At 47.1% G+C, this 22407-nt stretch overlaps 2 protein-coding genes across 4 annotated transcripts; one reads left to right on the top strand and one right to left on the bottom strand.

The window, feature by feature from the left end:
* Positions 1 to 8375: 8375 nt before the first annotated feature.
* Positions 8376 to 15563, bottom strand: LOC6593321 (protein lev-9). Of its 3 annotated transcripts, XR_003408603.1 has the most exons (17): positions 15351 to 15563; positions 14644 to 14943; positions 14403 to 14582; positions 14155 to 14346; positions 13912 to 14088; positions 13127 to 13309; positions 12277 to 13067; positions 12003 to 12210; positions 10974 to 11947; positions 10808 to 10915; positions 10432 to 10748; positions 10224 to 10372; positions 10054 to 10168; positions 9870 to 9988; positions 9653 to 9812; positions 8598 to 9584; positions 8376 to 8534 (listed from the first exon to the last, which is right to left on the bottom strand). XR_003408603.1 is itself a non-coding variant. In XM_026987591.1 (16 exons), exons 1-16 carry the CDS (start codon positions 15400 to 15402, stop codon positions 8651 to 8653), a joined length of 4959 nt encoding a protein of 1652 aa, XP_026843392.1. In that variant the 5' UTR covers positions 15403 to 15563; the 3' UTR covers positions 8376 to 8650. The 3 variants fall into 3 exon arrangements, 2 of the variants coding, with proteins under 2 accessions (XP_026843392.1, XP_026843393.1); XM_026987591.1 differs by having other exon boundaries at positions 8376 to 9584; XM_026987592.1 differs by lacking the exons at positions 8376 to 8534; positions 8598 to 9584; positions 9653 to 9812; ... (7 more) ...; positions 12277 to 13067; positions 13127 to 13309 and adding an exon at positions 13534 to 13832 and having other exon boundaries at positions 15351 to 15539.
* A 634-nt stretch (positions 15564 to 16197) lies between these two features.
* Positions 16198 to 22356, top strand: LOC6593322. The gene is made up of 10 exons (XM_002018908.2): positions 16198 to 16579; positions 17679 to 17809; positions 17871 to 18058; positions 18127 to 19393; positions 19460 to 19565; positions 19629 to 20443; positions 20510 to 21251; positions 21320 to 21510; positions 21566 to 22041; positions 22103 to 22356. The coding sequence occupies exons 2-10, from the start codon at positions 17739 to 17741 to the stop codon at positions 22321 to 22323; spliced, it is 4077 nt and encodes a 1358-aa protein (XP_002018944.1). The 5' UTR covers positions 16198 to 16579; positions 17679 to 17738; the 3' UTR covers positions 22324 to 22356.
* Positions 22357 to 22407: the final 51 nt, after the last annotated feature.

The raw sequence follows: 22407 nt of genomic DNA, 5'->3' as shown, positions 1-22407 counted from the left end.
CCTATGAGAGGAGCAGCAGCACAGGACTGACTCAACACAGACATAAACATATTTTACGAGTCCGTATCTCGATCTCCCTCTTTCTCCCTCTCTTACTCCCTGTACGTCCTCTGGCTTGTCCGTCATCGTGCGTCGCTTTGAGGAACTGTCGCTGTGGAGCCGGAAAAAAGAAGGACTAAAAGTTTATTGCCACACGACCTCGAAAAACTGTAAAACTGCTGCTGTCATTCCAAATTTATGTGACTTTTGTGACCAACTGTACACACACACACAGACACACCCACACACACATGAGCCCTGGCAACGTCCTGCTGCAATTTCTTTCGCCAGCCATGTTTATGATATGGCGATGGTGCAAATAGTTTGCTAATTTTTCCTTTTCGGAAATTAGAGCATAAACTTTTGCTGTTGGCGCTCTTAAAACTCGGTACAGTCACCCCCACTGCCACACTCCCCAAAGCATCCGGCACGCACATGCATATGCCAGACCAAAAACCAACACGCTTAACACTTTGGCATAAGAATCGCAGCTGCAGCTGCAGCTGCAACACCAACAACAGCATGCGAAAAGCAAAAGCAATTTATTTGCTTTTCGTTAAAAGTTTTGGTTTTTTTGGTTTGGTTTATTATTAACACCACACGCATATAGCGCCAGAGAGATAAGTTCGGAGAAAGAGTACGGAAAGAGAGTGGGTGTGTGAGTGGGTGTGAGTGTGGGTGTGGGTGGAGTGCGGGTTCGAGGGAATTTCAATGGAGAAAAGTTTTACTCTTTGGGGGTTATTGTTGTTGCACTTTGGCTCCATCTCAAAGTAAAAGTTATGAGTTCCCCAGCAAAGTTTCCACCACTTGCAGTTCGGGTTGTTGTTGTTGTTCCTGTTCCCATTCCTGTTTTTGGCTTGTTTTTGTTGTTACTTTTTGCTATCCACTTGCCAGGAAGCTTTAATTACAGTTCAGCTTAAAACCATATGCAAAACTTGTTTAATTGTTATCAATGTCAGGCTGTGGCCCCAAACTTGCTAAGCTAGCTAAGAGTGTGCTTACATGATCGCCCCAGCATGGAGTGCCTTCAAAAGTTTTTACGAATTTCACCTCAAACGCGTGCAAGTATCAGCACGTCAATTGACAGTTCAATTTGTTAAATTAACTTTAGCAACCGCAGCATAATCATCAGGACACTTCAACAACAATAATCAAGCGGATATGGTATTCAGCGATGGATTTTTTCTTTCATTTATTCTCACATGTCAATCAACGAATTTAAATTACAAATTTACATAAAATAAGTTCCACCACTTAAAGCGGGTTTTCACATATTTTTAACACATATTAAAGACTTCCATATTCCGAAAGTTTGAAGCGAAAAGCCATAGTGAAAGTAAACAAGAAATTTATATACAAAAATACACGAGCATACATATGAATGATAATCATTGATCTTAAAGAGAGTCCTAATTGAAAAGAAATACAACGAATTGTTGATAGTTTCAAATAGTTTGTTTATGCCACGGACTCTGCATAACATTTGGTAATTTCATAAAATTTCCACCACTTCCACAAATTGCGCACTCGACCATTCAATATTCTCCGGCCTGAATGAATTTTTATATTTCGATAGCCACGAGTGCTGATCGACCCATGTGGAGTGTTGCCTTTTTTGGCCTTCGTCTATCGAGTGTGGCAAACAACACAATAAATTTGGAATGCCCATTTTTATATTTGCACACCGCGGACACACAGCGAATCCAGCTGGACGGGGAGTGGATATTGCGTATACGACGTGTGCATGCGAAATTGACGATATGACGGGAAATTGGCATTTGCGTTACTTTATTATTTGGCCGTCACCATTGCAGGGCTGGTTTTTTGTTGTTATTGACCTGACCGAGGTGGCTGGAATTTGCATGCGTCGCTTTCATTTCCCGCCTCGAACGCGCAAAGAGAAAAATAAATTAAAAACTTGACCAACTCAATCAAAATGTTGGGTAAGCCGAAATACCGACAGCATCAGCAAGTGCCACAGCTGCCACACAGCCAGACAGCAGCTGTGAGAACTGGCATTGGAAAGATAATCATTATAAGGAGTAAGTGGATTCGCCTGTAACTGCGTTTGTGTGTGTGTGTGTGTGTGCAACAGTTTGTGGCCAGATTTGGAGTAGGTTCTGGAAGCGATCAAAAGCAGTTCGGAAAGCACAACAAACTTTGGCACACTTTAAACTTTAAACACACTCAATTAGATAAAATAAAATGTTTAGCTAACTTCTATTTCCGCCCGCCCTGCTCCCTTTTGGATGGGGATGGGGATCACGACACAGCTTGACCCAACGGTCCAACTTTTTGACTAGCTGAAAAATGTTTGGCCAGCAACAGAACAGAAAAAATTTTGGAAAAAAACGAGAACACAAAAGTTTTTTTTACAACTTTTGGCAATTATCTCGTGAGCCAAGCATGCCCATAAGCATATACCAAATAGACCCATGGCCTATAGCGCTGCCTCCTGTCCCATGACTTTTTTATAGGAAAGTGCACATGGTTGGAGTCCTGCTCGTACAGACAGCTGCTGTTGAAGCCAACTGTTTTACCATTTTTTTGATGGAAATCACGCCGTACTTTCCAAAATATTTTTCAAAAAACAATTGCACACTTTCGAGTGCCAATAATGTGTTGGCTTTAATCCTTTAAGTGCTCTTCAGATGACGGCCGGACAATGTTTTTTTTATCTTGAAGTTTTACAAATTTGAATAAAAGGCTTTTAAAGTTGAGTTTATATTATTTCAGGATTATAAAATGAATTAAAGTTGTTAAATTTCTTTGAAATCACAGTGACGGCTACATTTTTAAGCTATTTCAAGATTCGTCACCACGTGTCAAAGGTGAGCAATATTATTTCCAGCCCTTTGTTCCAGATGTTAAGAGTAAATAACCATTGCGTCTTTCTCTTTTTCATTGGAAACTTCCAGTGAGAGGCAAAGAGAGGAATGTGGCATTCATTTTCGAACATACCCGTAAACAACAGGCAGCCCCGCACGTCTCGTCACGTAAAAAGGCAAAGCATGGCCGAAAGGCAAAATAAAAGGGCCCAAAGCGCATACAGAGCAACAAACAGGGTAAATGGGGTAAAGGACCAGGCAGACAGGCAGGCAGGCGGTCGGGCAGTCGGGCCAGTCAGCGATAGTAGCGAAAATGTCGCCAAACAAAGCAAAGGGGAAGCGAAAAACACGTTTTAAAATAGGTCACCACGGCGTATGCTTAATGTCTTTGCCACCGACTTTAATGAGCCCGACCTAAGAACGGCAACGAGAGCGACAGACAAAACTGAATAAAAAGCGAAAAGAGCAGCCAGATTCTAATCAAAGAAAGTAAGTGTCTGGGAGCCATCAAAAGAGAAAATACATAAGATGCTGCATACTGCTTGGCGCATTTCCTCGAGGTTTCTTTTTCGTACCAAGTCTTCTCCTCTGGCTTGCACCGCACGGCTTATGTAGTCAACTTTTGTTATGCCAAAAAGAATACAGAAAAAAATAATATATGGGTGGAGAAAAATGCGAAGAGCGGGAAGAAACGCATAAAAACTTGTTGAGATTTATCTTGCCACACGCGAAGAACGCTGCAAGTTACACACTCAAGCAGCACTCCACCGTGCCACCGTGCCACTGCAGTGCACTGGGCCACCCCAGCGCAGTGTCGTCATCATCTAACTGCATTAGAGCTTCCGTTGCATACTTCACGGCGCATATGCCAGTTTATTTATGGCCCTGCCAGCGACTCTCAGCGTAAGCATTTAAGCGCCTTAAAGTATGCAACGCGCACTGCTTTTGCGCCGCAACTTCTTGCCACTTGTTGTGGCATACGTACATATGTTGTTTCTTTTCGCTGCTCTTGTGCGTGGGCTTACATTATGAAAATCTGTGGCAACGACAACACTTGACTGACTGAGTAGATACAATAATGTGCCCAAGTGGGAGGAAGTGAGCACATGAGGCTAGCTGCTCAGTCACCAAGTTTACCATGTGGGTCAAAGGCTCCTCACGAACTACAGGAGTCTTTGGGTTGTAGCCAAACTGAGATACAGTCCATAAAGTCTTTTCAAATGTTTGCAAAAATTTCTAGAAAAACAGCAAAAAATATTATTGTTGAATTATTCCTGCCAATAGTGAAAAATGACTATGAATAATTGAATATGTACTTTGACAAACCTTTAACAGAACTCTATGTATATTGTGACGAGCTCTAAGCGTATTGGCGTGTCCACACAAAACGGAGAATGTCATCATATTGCCATCCAATGAATGTACAATTCCTGTGGCAGCTGTCCACAAACAACATGCCACGCGCTGTTGAGAAAAACAATGGCGTACTGCACACAATGTGGACAAAACAATGCACCAACAAAGAGCAAATACAAAACCAAAATCACACAAATAAATACACAATACCATGAAGAGCACGGTAAACCGAGCGATAAAATATTCGCTAGCATCGAACAGCATTCACGAAACCATGCACTCATCGAAGAGAGATCGCTGGGATGCTCCGATATACCAGTACTAGTACCTAAAGTGCATCCACCACTCTGGACAATGGTCAGGAAAATGCTTGGTTGGACTTGGTCGGAACAATGTCTGAAAGGGTAAAGCCGTTAAGAGGATATCCTGCAAAACAAGCCACGTTTGGATTTATGATTTGTTTTTAAAGCTTTTTCCACTGTTTTTCTGAATAATACCGCAAGATGCTCGCTATATTATATCAGCTACAATTATATATGTCCCTAGTAGAGACTTAATTCTTTGAGCACCTTTGGAAGGACATCCGCAAAGCTTCGTCGCAGTCTTGTTCTCTTCTACCAACATTCGAAATATGACCCAGATATGCAAAATATTTCGGAGACCGAGATAGGGGGATGTGAAAAAGCATGTGAAAACCCATGGCCAACAATGGCAATGGTGTCAAACAACTGTTGAGTGTAGTGTGTCCTAACTGAGCAGCAAACGCCCAGCAATTTGTATTTGTTAGAATTTAAATAACCGGAAGCGCTTCTTCCCAGCAGCAGCGGATCTGCAACAGATTCAAGACACAAAACAAAAAAAAAAGAGGCAAAACCCTGAAACAAAACAAATACAAAATGCAAAACGGAAAACGGAAAGCGAAACAGCAACGAATGACACAAAATGCTGTTCCAGTTGGTCCTGTCCCCCCGTGCCATGGCAAATGCATTGAGGAGAGCGAAGCTGAACTATCAATAACACTAAAAAGCTTTTTCAAATATTTTCTACCCGTTGTTTTGTCTGTTTGCTTCGCTCTGTGCATTTGTTAGTTTTTGGTGCAGCATATTTATTATTTCTTTTTATTTATTACTCCAAATGGTTTCCTTTTGCCTCTCTCCTGCTCTCTTCGCTTCGATATATTTAAAAATGCAATTTTGCTCGTGTTGAAATGAAAAATATGCTGCATTTGGCTCTACACCAGGGAGAGGCGAGGCGAGAGGACCAGCAGGTTCATGAAATATTTGCCGAGCTGCATAAGTATTTCAATATTTATTGATAAATGTATCCGATGTTGTGCAGATTTTGGTGTATTTGGCGAATGTGTTTGCTGAGCAGAGAGACTGGCTGGGAGGGCGTGAAAGTCGTTGGGGAATTGGCCTGCCCATTGCACCAGGCATCCGATGATGATTTTGAGTGCTTGGGGAAAATATTTACACATCTAAAACATATATACCTAAATCAAAAACAGACAGAACAAAATTCTAGGAACTTTACAGATAAATAAAAGCCAAAAAGGTAAATGTTTAAGGCTTTTACTCTTCTTCGGAGGTTGGAATTCACTGAACCAACAGTAGAACACCCCCAATAATAGCCCTCTATTTTTTAACGGCCAAGTAAAGCCGATTAAACAACCGAGAAAAGGCTTTTTTATAAAACTTAAAGCTTATAATTATTTTTAAATGAAAACGTAATTAGTTTATCCGCACTCACAAGCCGCGCAAAAACCCCACATGCACACGAGTAATTTTAATTAATTTCAATAAAATAAAAGTACAACAAAATGTTAAACAACCCAGACAAAACGCAAAACCAAAGGAAAAAAGCTGCAAAAACCAAATGTTTCTACAATTTCCATTACGTAAAAGTTTGGGCCACTAAGTGGCCGCAAACAAAATTTGTGTGTTTGATGCAACGAACAAACGCAGACATTAAATCAAAATTAAATCGCAGCTTGAAAAGCAATTTCAGTTTTTTCCGAACCACATTTCCCAACAGATGTTGTTCATGAACAAAAAGGGCATCCAATCAAATATATTTGTATGCATTGAAAGCTGCCTAAATTCAGTTAATGCAATATCTTGGCCAACAACCAGACAAACAGCAGGACTCAATTACAGAGCACAGGTCTAAGGCCAGTCAATAATCTAATTGTACAAAGCAAACCGTATTCAAACCAAATTAGGCCCAGCCATCAGTGCCACGGACCTCGCCAACCATATCAAGACGTACGAGTGCGAGTGCGTGTCAATATTTAATTCAAGAGACGCCAGTACCTTAGTACTCTATCAGTGAAACAATTCCAAATGGATCAGGATGGCAGTTAATTTTGTATGAATATATAATATGCTGAATAATATGCTGAATAAGTAATCCTTACAGCATTCATATTCGTAAGCAATGCTAAACTTATAAAAGAAAATACTTAAAAAATATCTCAGAAATACATATGCCTTTACTTTTCATGAATACCGATTCTATTTAATATCTTATTTACTTTAAGATATGGAATTTCACAACTTTCAGATAGCACTGTGCTACTGTCATTTTGTACTTTGCACGGGACAAAAATGAGAGATCACTTCTTCATATTTGGAGTTCGCAATTTAATTTTGGCATAAATTAAAAATCGCGATTTGGTGCAATTTCAATATTTTCAATCGACATCTGCAACGCGGAGATCCACAAAAGTTGATGGATTGAAAAGATAATTGTACGAACTTTCACAGGATATTTGAAGTTTTCTAACATTTTTATTTGTTCTTAATCTGTACCATCTTAAAACTATTTCTTTTGTTTGTTATCGTCCTATTTTTAGACGTTAGTTATCCAGAAATACTACGCCTGTTGTAAAGGCGCAATTACTAGTAGATGCACATGGCACAGTAGATGCCAGCCCCTTGCTGAAAGTGCTCCGCACTCGTGCGTATTGATGTCGGGGTCTTTGACAAAAATATTTAGACGCTCCAAAGACTCTGGTAAATTTCAACCTTGGCCTGGGCAGGACAGTGCTGTCCAGGGAAAAGCCATCTAAAGTGTTGCAACCAGCCCTGCCATGGATGGGTGTTTATCCGTGTGTATCTGTGAGCACTGCTGGGTCCATGAAGGGGGGGACATGTGCCCGACCGTACGGTTTATCTGACCGAGCGGGTCAAGCATCAGTTCATTTTATTGACATAAATGTTTATGTTTATTTGTCTGTGTTTAAGCATTAATGTTTATTGTATTGTTGATCCCGCCTGCGCCGTCCGTCCTTGATGCTCTTATTCCTGTATGTATTGCGCAAATAAAGCCCAAAAACAACCATCAAACAAATATACAAAAGTCGAGTGTGTTTTACAAGTGTTTGTGCGATACTTCCTCTCATCCCTCACGTTGTTTTTGTGAGTTCGTGTGCTTGTCGTGTGATTTTTAAATTGATTTAATTAAATGCTTTTGTTGTTGCTATTAAGCGTTGTATAATTATATTAATTCCGGACAGTGTAAATAATATATACATATTTACACAAGTAATTATAGTGATGGGACTTTAATTATAATTATTAATTAAACCGTTCGTAGTCCTTGTTGCGTTATCTTTGGTTTGCAAGCCTTTCGGAAATTGATATTTTCAAGAATATTCCTTAATATTTTATTTTTGTATATTTTTTTAAGGTTCTTTTATATTTCATTTAAACATATTATATAAATTCTTTATTATTAATTAGTAGTTTTCTATTAAGCTAAAGGACTCTAAAGGACAAAGCTTTTACTGATAAAAGCTTGGCAGAGTAGAGAACTTTGAAAAATCGGGAAAAACTTTGTGTTCTAAAAGCGTATGCCAGCTTTTTCTTAAGCTAATAGGCGCTTTGAAAAGCCTTTTAACTAGGAGCCATCAGAACCATTGAGTAAAATATTTGATATGCTTTGGAGAACATACAAGAGATTCTAACCAATATAGCGAAATTGAATAAGACACCACACCAAAGGGAACCATTATGACCAAAGGGACTTTGAGCAAGATTTACTCGAATTTGTTGTTCATCTACAGAATGTGTATAAAGCTTTTTTAGATAAGGAAGGATAACAATTACACTGTGAAAAGCCGAATAAGCATTTTGACATAATCGAATAAGATTACTACTCGCAGGAATCCCAGGCCCCAGCCCAAGAACTGTTTATTCGACGAACATTTATTAATAGTAAAATGATGGGCCGTTAGACAATTACAATTAAATTTCGAATCGCAAGAATGTCAGTGTATTAGTAAGTTAGTTTACGCGTGAGACTGTGAGCCTTGAATGTGCATTAGTTAGTACATATGTATTAGTATCACTTTGATTTAACTCATTAACTTACTAAACGGCCGCTCGCTCAGCTGCTAGCTGCTGCTTCGTTGTGGTATCCTCCTCTCAACCCATGGTGTTGGACACATGCTTGTTGGAGCCGACAGTGCCGGGCGGAGGTGCCTCGTTGGTGACGCACGTGGGTATGGCGCTGGACCACTTGCCGTTCTTCATGCACTTGAGGACCTTGGAGCCGCGCAGCTCGAGGCCAGCGTCACAGGTGAAGGTGATGCTCTCGCCGATGGCGTAGTAGAACTTGACCGAGGACATGCGGCCGCTGATGACGGTGCCTGGATACGAACAGGCCTGTACGCACTTCGGCAGACCGCCCGACCAGCGGCCGTTATCCTGACAGGCAATTATTGGCTGACCTTGCATCATGTACTCCGGGTTGCAATTGAACTGGACCACATCGCCGGCACGGTAAGGTGCCGAGCCCTGGGCGTAACCGTTTTGCGGCGCACCGGGATTATCGCACTGCACCTCAACACATGTGGGGAATGGGGCCGACCATTCGCCCGTCGGGTTACAGATGGCCTCCGAAGGGCCGCGCAAGCCGTAACCCGACGAGCACGAGAACGCCGCGCGCCCGCCCACCTCCCGCGACAGCACGGAGACGCGCGGCGAGCTCACATTGTTCGGCAGCGGTATATCTCCGCACTCGACGCTCTCGCAAACCGGCAACGGTGCGCTCCAATTGCCACTCGGCAAGCAAAACAGCTCCGATGCGCCAATCAACGAGTTGCCATTGGCACAGGACAACAGCACGCGTGTGCTCAGCTTCGTGTCGTTCGTGTTCACGATCAGGCCCCTTCGTATCGGTATCTCCGGGCAGTTGATTGCCTTGACCACCACCTCGACGGCGTGCTCGTGCCTCGCCGGGGTCATGCACGAGTAGAATCCTGTGTCGTCGTGGCTGGCATCGAAAATGCTCAGCCGATACTCCAGCGATGAGTCCCGGCCCGCATCTGCCTCGGTCACCCAGCCCTCCGTGTAGTTCCTGAAAGTGCCAATATAACCATTTTAAGATCCCATCAAGCTAAATTGCTCAATCCTCGGGATACCCACTTGTGCACGTGACTGACATTCCATTTGGGATTGCCGAAGCGCCGCATCCACAGGCATTCCATGTGCAGCGTGGTGCCCGGGTAGACAATCAGTTTGCCATCGTTGCTCTGGGCAATGGGTCCGTTCTGGTGGCGAAACAGGATAGTGGGTGCCTTTTCCACTGCAATAAAAAGGATTCAGTTGAACTGGCACTCGGCAAATCCGGCAGTTAACCCACTCGCATAGTCGTTCTCCTGATTCAGGCCTGAGCACAGGGGCTTTGTGTTTGTCCATTCCGAATGAATGCAAGTGCGCTCGTGGCTCCCAGTCATGGAAAACTTGCCAATATCGACACACCTGCAAGAAAAGTATAGTGAGGTATAGTGAGTATTCAACCAGAAATCGAATAGTATATGTATCACCTGGAGATTATAGTAGCTCCTGGGGGAAAGTCTACAACATCTTCACGGATCTCAAGATCATTGTAAAAGCTAACCACATTCGCTTCGTTGTTCTTGAACACGCACGTGCCGTTCTCTGGCAAAAGAATGCATAAATATGGCACTTGGATCAAAGGGGACAGTCGTCTTACCGCAATTGTAGGATCGTCCTATCCACAGGCCGTTGTCGCAGATAATGCGCCATGTCTGCCGATCCCCAGCCGCATTTGGTATGCAATTAAAGAAGATCTCTGTGCCGCTCTCGTACATTCCATCAATATCAACATGAGGATCAGTATTTCTACAAAGATGAGGACAACCTGATGATGGCCTGAGGGTTGGATTGATTCCGATACTCACTTGTAAACCAGGGCGCCGTCGGTTAGCATAGGCGGGCCACACATCTTCAAGTCATCATGGTCATGCTCTTCCGTGTTGTTGTCATGATGGTCGTGATCGTTGTCCAGCTCATTGTGCTCCATCTTGGGATGCGGCGTTGGTGTGGCATGTTCGAGCTCCTCGCGGGACCTACGCATCCCCGACTCGCAGGGTATACTGGGTGGCGTGAGGACGCCCTTGTGGCATGACATCTCAATGGGATTGGCATTGGTGGAGAGCTCACACCTCACGTTGACTGTGCTCCCATGGCCGATGGTTAGACCTGCCCGGTAACCGCCCTGTGGGGATTTTATGGAACAGTTATTCGGAAATCAATTGATTGATGGCGCACTCTCACATCATAGATGACACCCGGAATGTTGGGCAGTGTACAAGGCACGGAGGTGCACTCGGAGAAAGCGGCCACCGACCAGGAACCATGAGCACAACGCAGCTGAGCCAAGCCCTGAAAGCACAAGGAAAATTAAATGAGTTGAACCCTCCTCAAATATGGGATAAGCCACCTGTATGTTGAAGCCATCTTCGCACTCCAGGGTCACGAACTCATTGGACTGGATCTCCTCGTAGGTGGACAGCGGCGTCAGAGATGGTTTATCACTCAGCTGCTTCGTGTGCGGCTCCACCTTGTAGTACTGGCCATGCTCCACGGCTGGCACCAGGCAAGGAGCCGACATACATCGCGGGGTCTCGGGCTTCCAGATTCCGCGTATGCAGCGGGCCGTGGCATTCTCCCCCTTAATGTTCAGCTTGAATCCCGCATTGCACTCCAGCTGGAGCATGATGCCCACGGAATTTCGTCCCGGCACCTTGCCCGGTCGCACCGTGGTAATGTTGGCAAACGAATCCCAGTCGAGATCCTCGCAGGGTCCGCGAATACGCTTACCCCCAGCACCTTTACCAGCCTCGCCCCCGTCACTGGTGTCCACATCGGCATCGGGCAGCGTGGCGGACGGTGGAGGGGAGCCTGAGCCAATGCTCGTACTCCGCTTTCGACGCCGTCCCACGATCTGGGACTTTAGCTGTTCGATGAAGGAGAGTGTCGTGTTCGGGTGATACTTCCTTGATGTCGCTCGAGGCGGTGACCCGTTGGCTAGTGGCGCCTCATTGGAGCTATGGTTTATGGACTGGTTGTGGGTGTGGGTTCGCGAGCTCTGATTGATGTTGGGCAGAGGCACTACTCCGCCAGCTCGATAATCGTTTCTATCCTCAAAGTCATTGGCCTCGTTAGGGCTGTGCCACTTGTGCGTGGTCTTGCCTCGCATCATGACCATCTCGGGATTGTTCGGACTGTTGGCACTGTTGTGATCGTACCAGAGTCCATCGTGGGCGTGCAGCTTCTGATAAATCCTGTTGTGGCCCAGCATTTTCCGCACATAACGCTGATAGCGCTCCTTGATGGTCTGATAGTATTTGGAATAGGCCAGATCCAGGTCCGTGGGATTGGGGCTGCGCTTTACCCGGTGCGATGAGGTCCCAGCTAGAATGAATACTGCTAGAAAAGACCTACTTGAGATGCGATCGGAGATACTTACCTCCCTCCAAATGGTTTTGGTGTTCCGCCAGTTCGCGTTGCAGTTGTCGCTGTCTTTGCAGCAGATATACGGATCTCAATTGACGCAGCTGCAGGGAGCGACGTCGACGGCGATTCCAACGGAGTCGAGGATGCTGGCCCAGTAGACACTGCGGCAGATCCAGGGGACGCCATTTACCACCCACGCAAGTGGCACCCGGCGGACCAACCTGTTGGAGAAGAGGGGAGCATCAGCTTCAAAGGAGTTTGGTATCTAAAGTTTTTTGGTGGCTTACCTCCAGGACATATCCCTTGTCACAGTCATACATGATCTGTTTGTTGTTGACAATCTTCTTGACATACGGCCGGTAGTCGTAGAGCCCCATGTTGCCCACCAGCAGAACCTTTCCGTTGGGTATGTAGCCCGGAAACGAGCAGAAGACCTCATCGCACTTTGGCGTCTCCCCCGTCCAATTGCCAAATGAACAGGTGAGCACGTAATCATGCGGATCGGTGACATCCTTGCCCTCTGGGCTGACTAGCTTGAACCCATCCTTGCACTTGAAGCGCGCCTTCATGCCGTGCTCCGTCTTGGGGGCCATCACCATGCCATGCTTGGGAGGACGCGGCATGCTCTTGCAGCGGGCCGGAATGCAGCGTGGTATTATGCTCCAGGTGCCGTTGTTGCAGGTCGGCGGACTCAACAATGAGACGGGAAACTCGTAGTTCTCATCGCACTTCACCTCCAGCGCAGTGCCGTGCTTGACCTTCTCAACTCCGCCCAGGGTTTGGGTGGGCGACTGGGTTGTGGTCGTTGTGGGCGTGACAATTGTCGTTCCGTTCTCGTCTGTGGTTATTTCGATGGGAATGACATAGCCCTGGGATATGGTGGGAACCACGCAGGGAGCCAGACACTCGGGCAAGGCATTGCGCCAGCGCCCATCGATCTGGCAGACACTCGACCCCAAGCCGTTGATCATCATCTCGGGCTGGCAGCGGAAGATGATGCTGGCGCCGAGGCCAGTGCCCGCCTCAATGTTCTCGATCCAGCCGTTGTACAGGACACCAGGATGTCCGCAATTGATCTCTGGCAGGTTCAAGGTTCTAGCATTATCTTTGGGTACTCTGAGAGCATAAACGGCTTACCCTTGCAGGTGGGCAGGGTTCCGCTCCATTTGCGATCGGCACCGCAGCGACTGGAGCTCTCGCCGACCAGGGTGTAACCGTAGCGGCACTCGTAGCTCACAACCGAATTGTAGGCCAGGGTGGTGTAGGTGGCCTTGCCGTTCTTGGGATTCTCCGGCGTGGGGCAGACCACAGAGGTCACCACTGGAAAAAGGGTTGGAGAGTGGAGAGTGGAGAAGGAAGTTAGCAATGAACTGGCAAGGGAAGCAGTTGGGGCAAGGCTAAGGGTAAAAGTTACCACAAATCTTCGAAAAAGCCATTCTTGGAAGGATCCACCAAATAAAACAACTGTGAGCGTTTTGGTTTCGTTTAAATGTTTGATTTTCATTTTGTTTTTGCTTAAGATTTGCGGTAACTTTTATTTATTCAATCAACATTAATAGGCCAACAACAACAACAAGGTTTTTGCATTAAAATTTGAACAATCTGTCGGTAACGCTAGGATCAATAGATAGATGGATATTCAGGAAGGTTTTCAACAAGACTGAAAGGAGCCCTGATCAAAGTACGAGTACGGGTTAATTTTTTCTTTTTGTCTTAATAATTGGCTCGGGGACGTCTCCCCAGATCTCTAACGGGTTGCTTGCTTGCATTACGGAAATTCAAAAGGGTGTGCCTCGTGCTTAGGACAACGACGCTTGGGTTGTGGTTACATTTGCGCTATCCGCTTCAGAGGAGGAATGGAGTTCAAAGGGAGTTCAAATTACAATCACCACCGATCCAATCAAGTCCAACAAAATACTCACAGACACACGTTGGCAGCTCCTTGGGCGTCCACGAGCCATCCGACTGGCAGTAGCGCTCGTGCTTGCCCACCAGCTCGTAGCCGGTGCCACAATTGTAGGTGATCTTGCAACCGTACGTATAGCACTCGCCGGCATGCCAGCCATAGGCCGGATCCGGTGGCTGGCCACAGGAACGGGCTAAAAAAGGGATAACCCAAGAACAGAAATTACACCAAAGTAGCTTACGGAGTAAATTGAACTTACGTTCACATTGTATATCGGGTCCATACCAGCTGGCCTGGTTATCGATGGCCAGACACTTGGCCCTAGGAAATCCATTGGTCACATAGCCCGTATGGCAATGGTACTGCACCGTCGAGTCCAGGTCGAATGTCTCCTGCTCGGGCAGGGCCGAGTTCCGTGCATGCTCGATCTGTGGTGGCTTCAGGCAGTAGACTGCCCAAGAAACACGAATTAAAAATTGAAATTAATAGTGCAATTTGTTCACTTACTGTTCTGCTTGCAGGCTGGCTCGGCGCCCGCCCAGTTGCCGTCGGCTTGGCACAGACGGCTCTGCAGTCCCACCACATGATAGCCGTGGGGACAGGCATAGGAGGCACGGGCACCAAAGTGGCGACCGGCCACGGTGACCTGGCCCAGAGTAGGTTGAGCCAGTTCCGGGCACTCTCGGTCTAAAAACAAAAGACACAGTGAGAAATGGAACCGGAAACCAAAGGTATGTCCATGGCCTACCCGGCTTGATGCAGGAGTTGCCGCAGACGCCGTCGCACAAGCACTTCTTCTTCTTGCTCTTGCAGTCCTCGTCCGAGGAGCATTTTCTCAAGCACTTCTGCCCCAAGAGCGTAGCCTGCTCCTCATCCCTGGGACACTCGGTGGAGGGTGAGTTGCGAGGGTTCTTGTAGACGCGACCGTCATCGTCGGATTCCAGGGAGTCATCGTCCTCATCCCAATCGTCGTCGTCGTCGTCCTGTTGGGGGATCTCTGTGGTGGTCTGGACACTAGTACCAGTTGTGCTGGTGGGCACAGAAATCACTGCAACAAAACAGTTCAAAACAGATCAACAAATGCCCGTGGACAGCTGTTGCCAGCGCCAACCCCCAAGCACAACAGCAGCAACCCCCTATCGAGTGTTCTGTTGTGATTCCGGATTCGTTGTCGTTGTCGTTGTCCCTCTCTTTGTTTTGTTCCGCCTTGCTTGGTGGCAAAAACATTGACCTATTTCCCCCGATGCCTGCTCCAGATGTGAGTCGTTTCCAGCATCATTCGGGACCTGCGCATTGTCCACCTGCTTATATAATCCCAGCAGCATATACATTTTTCTGCCAATTCACATGGAAAATTCTACAATTTCAAGCCAGTTTTTCATTCACCAGATTCTGTTTTCCCCCTCCTAAACTCCCTTTTGAGCAGTTGGATTAATTTTTTAAATTAATTATAACCTTTGTACACCAGAATGGTGGCCACCAGACACTGCAGCAGCAGACGATTCATTTTGATTATTTCCAATTGGTTTTTTTCCTTTGATTTTCCTCCTTGCTTTTGATCTATAGCATTTTCGCACCGATATTTTAAATTTTTTGCTCGGATGCAGGAGAACTTTTTAAATTTTTTCTACGCTTGGGCTCTGAGCCACGAGACTTCACACTTTGGCGGAAAAACACGAAATGCAGCCAGCCCAGCTGCTGCTGCGAGACGAAAGTCGTTCCAGCTCTCGCATTTTGACAGATCAAGAGAGCAGCAGCCAATTTCTGACAGCTCACAATGGTCCCTCCCGGTGGTTGGTCCCTCTAACATGGATTTTTTTGGGATTTGGTCGTTTAGTTTATCCAAAATTATAGCATACCTAAGAGGGGTATGCCTTTGATAATAGTAAACATTATTTTAATAAATTAAAAATAATATAATTGTCTATTTTTGCTAGTATGTACATTCCACATGTAGGTTTTTATCATATACAAAATATATCATGAAAAAAGTATTCATTTGAAAAAACCAACATTAATATTATTAAAAATCTATAATTAACCAAGATTATTGAAAAATTGTGCATTAATTTTAACAAAGTTTTCCCTTTTATCCCTTTCGCATTAAGAATTTCTGCATATTGCTCTAGCCCTACCTGTAACGGTAATTTTCGGAAAGCATTTTTCGGCTGCTTTTTATGGCGCTTTTTCCAAACGGGGGTTGTGGTTGTGCAGCCCTCGCAGCAGAGCTTTTATGAGAGCATTGAAAAAGCTTTCACTATACGCTCGCTCGCTGGCATACAATTTTCCATCACCGCTCACGGGCAGAAGCAGAAGCAGAAGCAGTGAAAACGCACAGCACCGAGCACCGACGACTACGCACAGAGCCACGGGAAAAACTATCCAAAGCGCGCACAAGCAAATACAAAAAATACAAAAGAAAAAAAACGCCAGTAAAACACGCACACACACTGAAAAAGTAGACACTTTTTTAGACGAAAATGTCTTCGGGGCAGCAAGAGTGTAACAAACATTTTGATTAAGCAATTAATTGAGCAAAGTGCAAGTGCAGTGGGTGGAAAATGTTTTAGATTCGGTTCGCTTACGGGTTCGGGTTCGGGTACGGGAACGGGAACGTGCTCGGGGTCGGGTACGGGTACGAGTACGGTACGGCGGGGGCGCATGTGAAAAGCGCGTAAAGAAAAGTAAGTGCCAGAAATTTGTGTATTAAAATAAATCAACTAACCAACTAAACGATGCATACACACACACACACACACACCGCGATTAGTGTATGTACGCCCGAGAGTGAATAGTTCTCTATGTGAGTGGGGCATCTGCAAAAGAAAGGGAAAAAGCGGAAGGTTTGATAAATTAATTGATATTGAACCATTTCGAAATACATCTGCGACAAAATGTCGAACTAGCAGATGCAAAAAAGAAACGTATACAAGTATCTCTCTTCTGTGTATATAGGGAAATGTATTTTTAGCCACTGTGAAAGAATTTAAATTGAATGCGAAAGACATAAAATTATGTGTGTGTCTGTCCGAGCGATTGAACATATTTTGATATCCAATAAATACTTGATATCCAACTACAAAAAAAAGAACATATTTAGCATCTATAGGGATTTCGAAAGAAGGACAGACAGAGAGCGACAGACGTCAGTGCGATGAGCGAGAGAGGGAGAGAGGGAGCTCGCGCGTCAACAATTTTCAAGCGTGTACACAAAAATCCAGCCAAGCGCATTGCCCGCAATAAATCCGAGACGAGACCCAGACCCAGACCAGCCGACAGACCCACCACCCAGCCACCCAACCACCCAACCACCCAACCACCCATCCACCCAACCAGGCCAGCCCGGCCACTTGATTAACGCCAATGCCAATTCAAACGCAGAAAATCTCTATAAAGTTCAGTTCCAGCATAGCAGAGAGCATGCGTTCTACCTGCCTGAGCTTTCGCTCTCTCCACCGCTCTCTCGGGCTCTCTGCGCCTCTCTCACAGGATGGCAAGACTTTGTTTTTGTCATTGACCTGTTGTGGGAAAAGATATGCCAATCCATCAAATATGTATGGAAAAAAGGATTTTCAATGAAAACGTAAGATTTTCAAATGTTGATAAATCTCAGGTATGTCAGATTTATCAGCAAGGACTTAATCGATATGGGGGGAGCACCACCGAAGGTAACAACTAGATCTCTGTGCATGAATGCCTAACAGCTGTGAGATATATCTAACGATCCATTAATCAATCAAGGAGAGCATATTCTGAACATCCTTTTATGGCTACTCATTGCAGGACATCCATAGTCAATTTTAAGTTAACTAGAATCAAACAGAGGCTTCACTCCGTCAAATCATGGGCAACGTGTGCAGTTCCGGCCAGAAGAAAAAGAAGGACAAGGACAGTGGCTCCGAGAAGTCCGATGAGTGAGTGACTTCCGCATGCCTACGCTATAAGAAAACCCAACCTAATTGATTCTGCTTCCAGTTCCCCACCTTACCAGGAGGCAGACAAGAAGGATATACTGATATCCAATGATATGGGCAATGAGAAGCGAGCCCCACTAGCCGCTGTCGAGGCTCTGCCAGAGACGACCCCAGCGCCAGAGGCCAATGGCAATCAGACACAGTCGGCAGCACAGCCGGCTCAGGCAAAGCCCGGTGCCACGGAAAAAGGTAAGTAGGGAGGACGATCGGCGGAACTTTGGAGAGGCGATTATACTGATACTGATATGCATTGTTAGACTCCAACACCACCACACCGCAGGGGGCGCTGGCGCCCAGCGATGTGGCCAATGCCAATCCGAGCATGGGAAATCTCAGCATGCTCCAGGGCAAACCCCCGCCTGGCCGTAAGATCGAGCGGGACAAGAAGATTGTCATCTATATACTGGCTGACAACAGCACCGAGTACAAGAAGCATAAGCGCGTCATCTACAGCCTGTACAAACATTTCAAGAGCAAGTGCCAAAGCAGGGGATTCGACTTCATCATTGCCGATGTCCATGACAGCGAGGAGCATATTGAGCAGACCAACGGCAATGCCAAGAAGGATTTCTCCCGCCTGCAGGAGGTCAAGAGGTGGACGCAGACCCCGCTGGAGGCCCAGGGCGGCCATGAAGAGGCCGCCAATTGCCTGTGCGAGATATCGCGCCATTCTGCCGGAGCGTATATCATACCCGTGCTCTTCCTGGGCTCCACCCTGGGCACACCGATGCTGCCGCTGACGATCGAGAGTCAGGACTTCACTTCGGTGCTGGGTACCGCCAGCGATGCCGAAAAACTGCTTCTCGAGAAGTGGTACACCATTGACAATTCTTACCAGCCGATGTGCCATCGCCTTTACACACAGCAGATCGACCCGTACTCCACTCAGGCGAACGGGGAGCTGAACGAGCTGCTTGCCGTGCTGCTGCGCCTCTTCTCGGACGACGTCAAGGACTCCTATCTGACCACGGTGGTGGAGCAGGAGATCAACAATACGGTGCTGATGAGCCAGGAGCTTGCCAAGCGCTGCATATGGATACAGACGGGTGCCCACTACTCCCGGGCGCCGGAGAATGCCAGCCAGCTGGAGCTGGAGGTGCTGCGTCGCATCACCCGCATCTATGCGGAGCTCAAGAGTCAGCTGTGCGAGAAAAATCTGATTCGCCTGCTGCCCACCATGAACATCCTGGACGAGGAGCTGTCGGCCGTTATCGAGAGTCTGCTGGACAAGTCGCTGGCCGCCATCTTCGAGGAACATCAGCAAAAGAGCAGTATACCCTACAACACGCTGGGCGTGGACAGGGTCCTGCTCGAGGAGCTCCAGCTCATCGGCCACTACTCCAAACTGCTTGCCCAAAACTCTGCCAATTTCGACATCATGAACGATGTGAAGCGCTACATACGCGATTCCAACGCTCAACCCCTGGTCGTGTCCGGCGATCGGGGGAGTGGCAAGAGTGTGCTCGTCTCCAAGATAATGGAGAATGTGCATCGCTGGAAGCCAGAGGCCCAGCTGATATTAAGGTAGGCCCAGTACCAATATCATGATCAGGGCCAAGCTCCTACTAACATTTCCACATTCCACAACAGATATGCCAACCTTAGTGCTCGCTCATCGGATCTCACCTCGCTGCTGGGTTCCATGGCCAATCAGATGTCGGTGCTGGAGACGGGCCAGCAGTGCCAGGTGCCACACGTAAGTGAATGAACAGCTTGAATAATCGAGAGTTATCATCTGAAAAATCCATTCCATCCACAGACCCTCGAGGGCTATGCCGGAGTCATTCGGGATATTCTGGCACGCCAGCAGCGCCTCTTTGTCCTCATAATCGATGGAGTGGACGAGCTGCAGCGTGATGCGGCATTGGACTGGCTGCCACTGCAGCTGGGCAACTCGAAGCTCATCCTGACCGTCAGCGAGCTGGAGGCAGAGCAAAAGGGGGAGGAGGCGGAGCAGGATGAAGATTCCTTTGATATGCTCGGCGCGCTGGCGCAGCTGGGCATACCGCAGCGCTGCTTTCTGCGCCTACGCCAGTTTACTGAGCGCCAGTGGCACGATATACTCAGCTCCGGAGGCGGCGACTTCTACGCGGCCAACGGAGCCCTCAAGTTGCCCGACGAATGGAAATCGCTGCACGGCAAGACGCCCTACCATGCCAAGTCGCTGTGGTGGCTGGCATGGCTGGGGCACGTGGCGCAGCCGATCAGTGAGATCGGCGACATCTCCAGTCGGATACTGCAGGTGCTGGAGACGAAGTTTGCGGCGGATCAGGTGGAGTTGCTGCTGCTGATAGTGCGGCTGTCGCCGTGGGGCATCAGGGAGAGCGACTGCCTGGGTGTTTTCCAAAAGATGACGCAGCTGGAGGCGCAGGTCGCCTTCAAGATATGGTCCAAGTTCTGCTGGCTGATGGGACCAATGCTATTAGGTCTTAAGAATATTAGGATAGCGGACAGAAGCTTTGGACGTGCCGTCCTGGCGAGGTATGCGCAGAAGCAGTGGCTGGTACATGAAGCGCTGCGGGACTACTTCGATCGGCAGGACAGCGAGTTCAAGGGTAGCCAGGGTGCCAACACGTAAGTTTCCAGGCTCTTGTACACACAGGATTCGCCTTCTGTTATATCAAGAATCTCACATTGCAGCTACAATTACCAGAAGTACTTAAAACTGCCTTATCATCACTTCTGTGCCGTGATTGAGGACAAGCCGGCGGCGCACAAGATCGACATACTCTTCAATTGCTTTTACTTTACGGACCTCCAATGGATTGCCAACAAGGTGCATGCCACTGGGCCGAATCATCTGATGCACGACATCCTTCACGCCGAGTGGCTAGCCTCCGTTGGCAGCGATGGATCCACCGGCTATGTGCATATCAATTTCCTCAAACAGTTTCTCGTCCAGTATCTGCACGAGCTGAGCTACGACGGCCAACAGTTCTATACGCTTATGAAGTACTATCTGAAGACGAGCTTTAGGGAGTCGCCCGCCCTCAAGGACGATCAGAAGATACGCTCCTGGTGGGAGTACACCAATGAGCTAGAGTTTGCCTTCCTCGAGATACTCAATGCGGACCTAGACACCGAGAATGGCAATGAGAGGCCAGAGCAGGCCGATGGTGCTGGTGACAGCGATGCTCCGGCTGTTGCTCCTGTCAAGGGCTACGATCTGCTGATGAATCTACCCCAGCCGGGCTGCTATGTGGCCTCCATGTGCACGGAACGGGCCGAGATCTGCATCTGGGATGTCAAGAACTGCTGTCGCATCAGAGAGCTCCAGGGCATACAGCAGCCGACGGCGATGTGTCCCGTTGGCAGCTACGAGGCGGCAGTGCTTTGTCGCCGCGAGATTCGTGTCATCAATCTTGATGAGGGAAAGTTTAAGGTGAGTCTTTCATCTGAAATCCCTACTCAAAGTCGTGTGATTGATGATGCGCTCCTTTCCGTGATCAGGTCACACTCAAGGGCGTGATGAACCAGAAGATGCCCTACTTCGGTCTTCATGATCAGAATCATTTGGTGTGCCTCTCTCGTAATCGGATGTACGTGAATCTCATGAATCTTGATTCGGGGGATTGTGTGACCACCTTTAAGGCTGGCGAAGATCGTTTCCTCAACTCCTTGCTGGTCTCCGGAGATGGGCGGTAAGTGGTATACGTTTGAATCGTTTGAATCTTGAGTGGAAACATTTATCTGCAGCATCCTTGTCTGTGGCGATGAGACACAGAAGCCCTTCCCTCTGCTCGTCTGGCATCTGTCGCAGCGGAAACTGCTCTACGATCTCCGCATACCCCACCATGACTTTATGACCTCACTCTCGGCCATTACCCATGAGGGTTCCTATGTGTGCGTGGTGGCCAAGGAGCTGAATGAGCCGACAACACCGAACTTCATTGTGGTGTATGATCTTCAGAGTGGAACTCTGTTCAAGAAGTGGAAGCCAAGCTGCAATACCGTCTCCCTGGCCATATCGCAGCTGAATGCCTGTGTTATAGCTGGTCTAGAAGATGCCAAAATAGTCATCTGGGATCTGGTCACAGGCAACTGCAAGTCCACTTTGATTGGCCACAATGCACCGGTGACGTTCTTGAAACTGGATCCACTCGGCAAGGTGCTGGTCTCCTATGACAAGGAGGGACGCGACAGTGCCATACGCATGTGGGAACTGAACTCAGGTGGGTCTTTGTCTTTACAATTTCTTATGCAGTTTCTCTACATTGCTCGTTTTTGTGGCAGCCAAATCGCTGGCAGTTTTCAAGCCACCCGCGCAGGTGAGCACCTGCGAGATACTGCCCAACGGAGCCTATGTCGTTCTGGCCCTCAAAGATCGCAATGCTCTGCTTACGTTGGCGCTGAAGAACTACGGCGGCGGCTCCGGCGACGCTCTAGAGGATGACTGTGGCACATTGTATGGCAATCCAGATAACCAGCACAAAGTTTTCGACTTGAGTAATTAAATTAAATCAATTAAAGTTAGTTATCATTATTCAAATTATAAATGAAGCTCCTCCTACAAGAAAGGAAACCAAAGGAAAACAGAA

This window comes from Drosophila persimilis, unplaced genomic scaffold (genome assembly GCF_003286085.1).
Source record: "Drosophila persimilis strain 14011-0111.01,24,50 unplaced genomic scaffold, DperRS2 tig00000124-arrow-pilon, whole genome shotgun sequence".
In the NCBI taxonomy this organism is placed as follows: Eukaryota; Metazoa; Arthropoda; class Insecta; order Diptera; family Drosophilidae; genus Drosophila; species Drosophila persimilis.
The sequence above is the reverse complement of the archived record's forward strand: the minus strand, read 5'-3'. Positions and strand labels throughout refer to the sequence as shown.

Bases quoted from the DNA above. Each gene is read 5' to 3' on its own strand.
- LOC6593322 (XM_002018908.2), top strand. From the start codon at position 17,739: ATGGGCAACGTGTGCAGTTCCGGCCAGAAGAAAAAGAAGGACAAGGAC. The intron at 19,566-19,628 runs GTAAGTGAATGA...TTCCATCCACAG, and splicing joins AGCAGTGCCAGGTGCCACAC to ACCCTCGAGGGCTATGCCGG. The intron at 22,042-22,102 runs GTGGGTCTTTGT...TTTTTGTGGCAG, and splicing joins CATGTGGGAACTGAACTCAG to CCAAATCGCTGGCAGTTTTC.
- LOC6593321 (XM_026987591.1), bottom strand. From the start codon at position 15,402: ATGAATCGTCTGCTGCTGCAGTGTCTGGTGGCCACCATTCTGGTGTAC. The intron at 13,310-13,911 runs GTGAGTATTTTG...CCCTTTTTCCAG, and splicing joins GGAGCTGCCAACGTGTGTCT to TGGTGACCTCTGTGGTCTGC. The intron at 13,068-13,126 runs GTAAGCCGTTTA...TGAACCTGCCAG, and splicing joins AACCCTGCCCACCTGCAAGG to AGATCAATTGCGGACATCCT.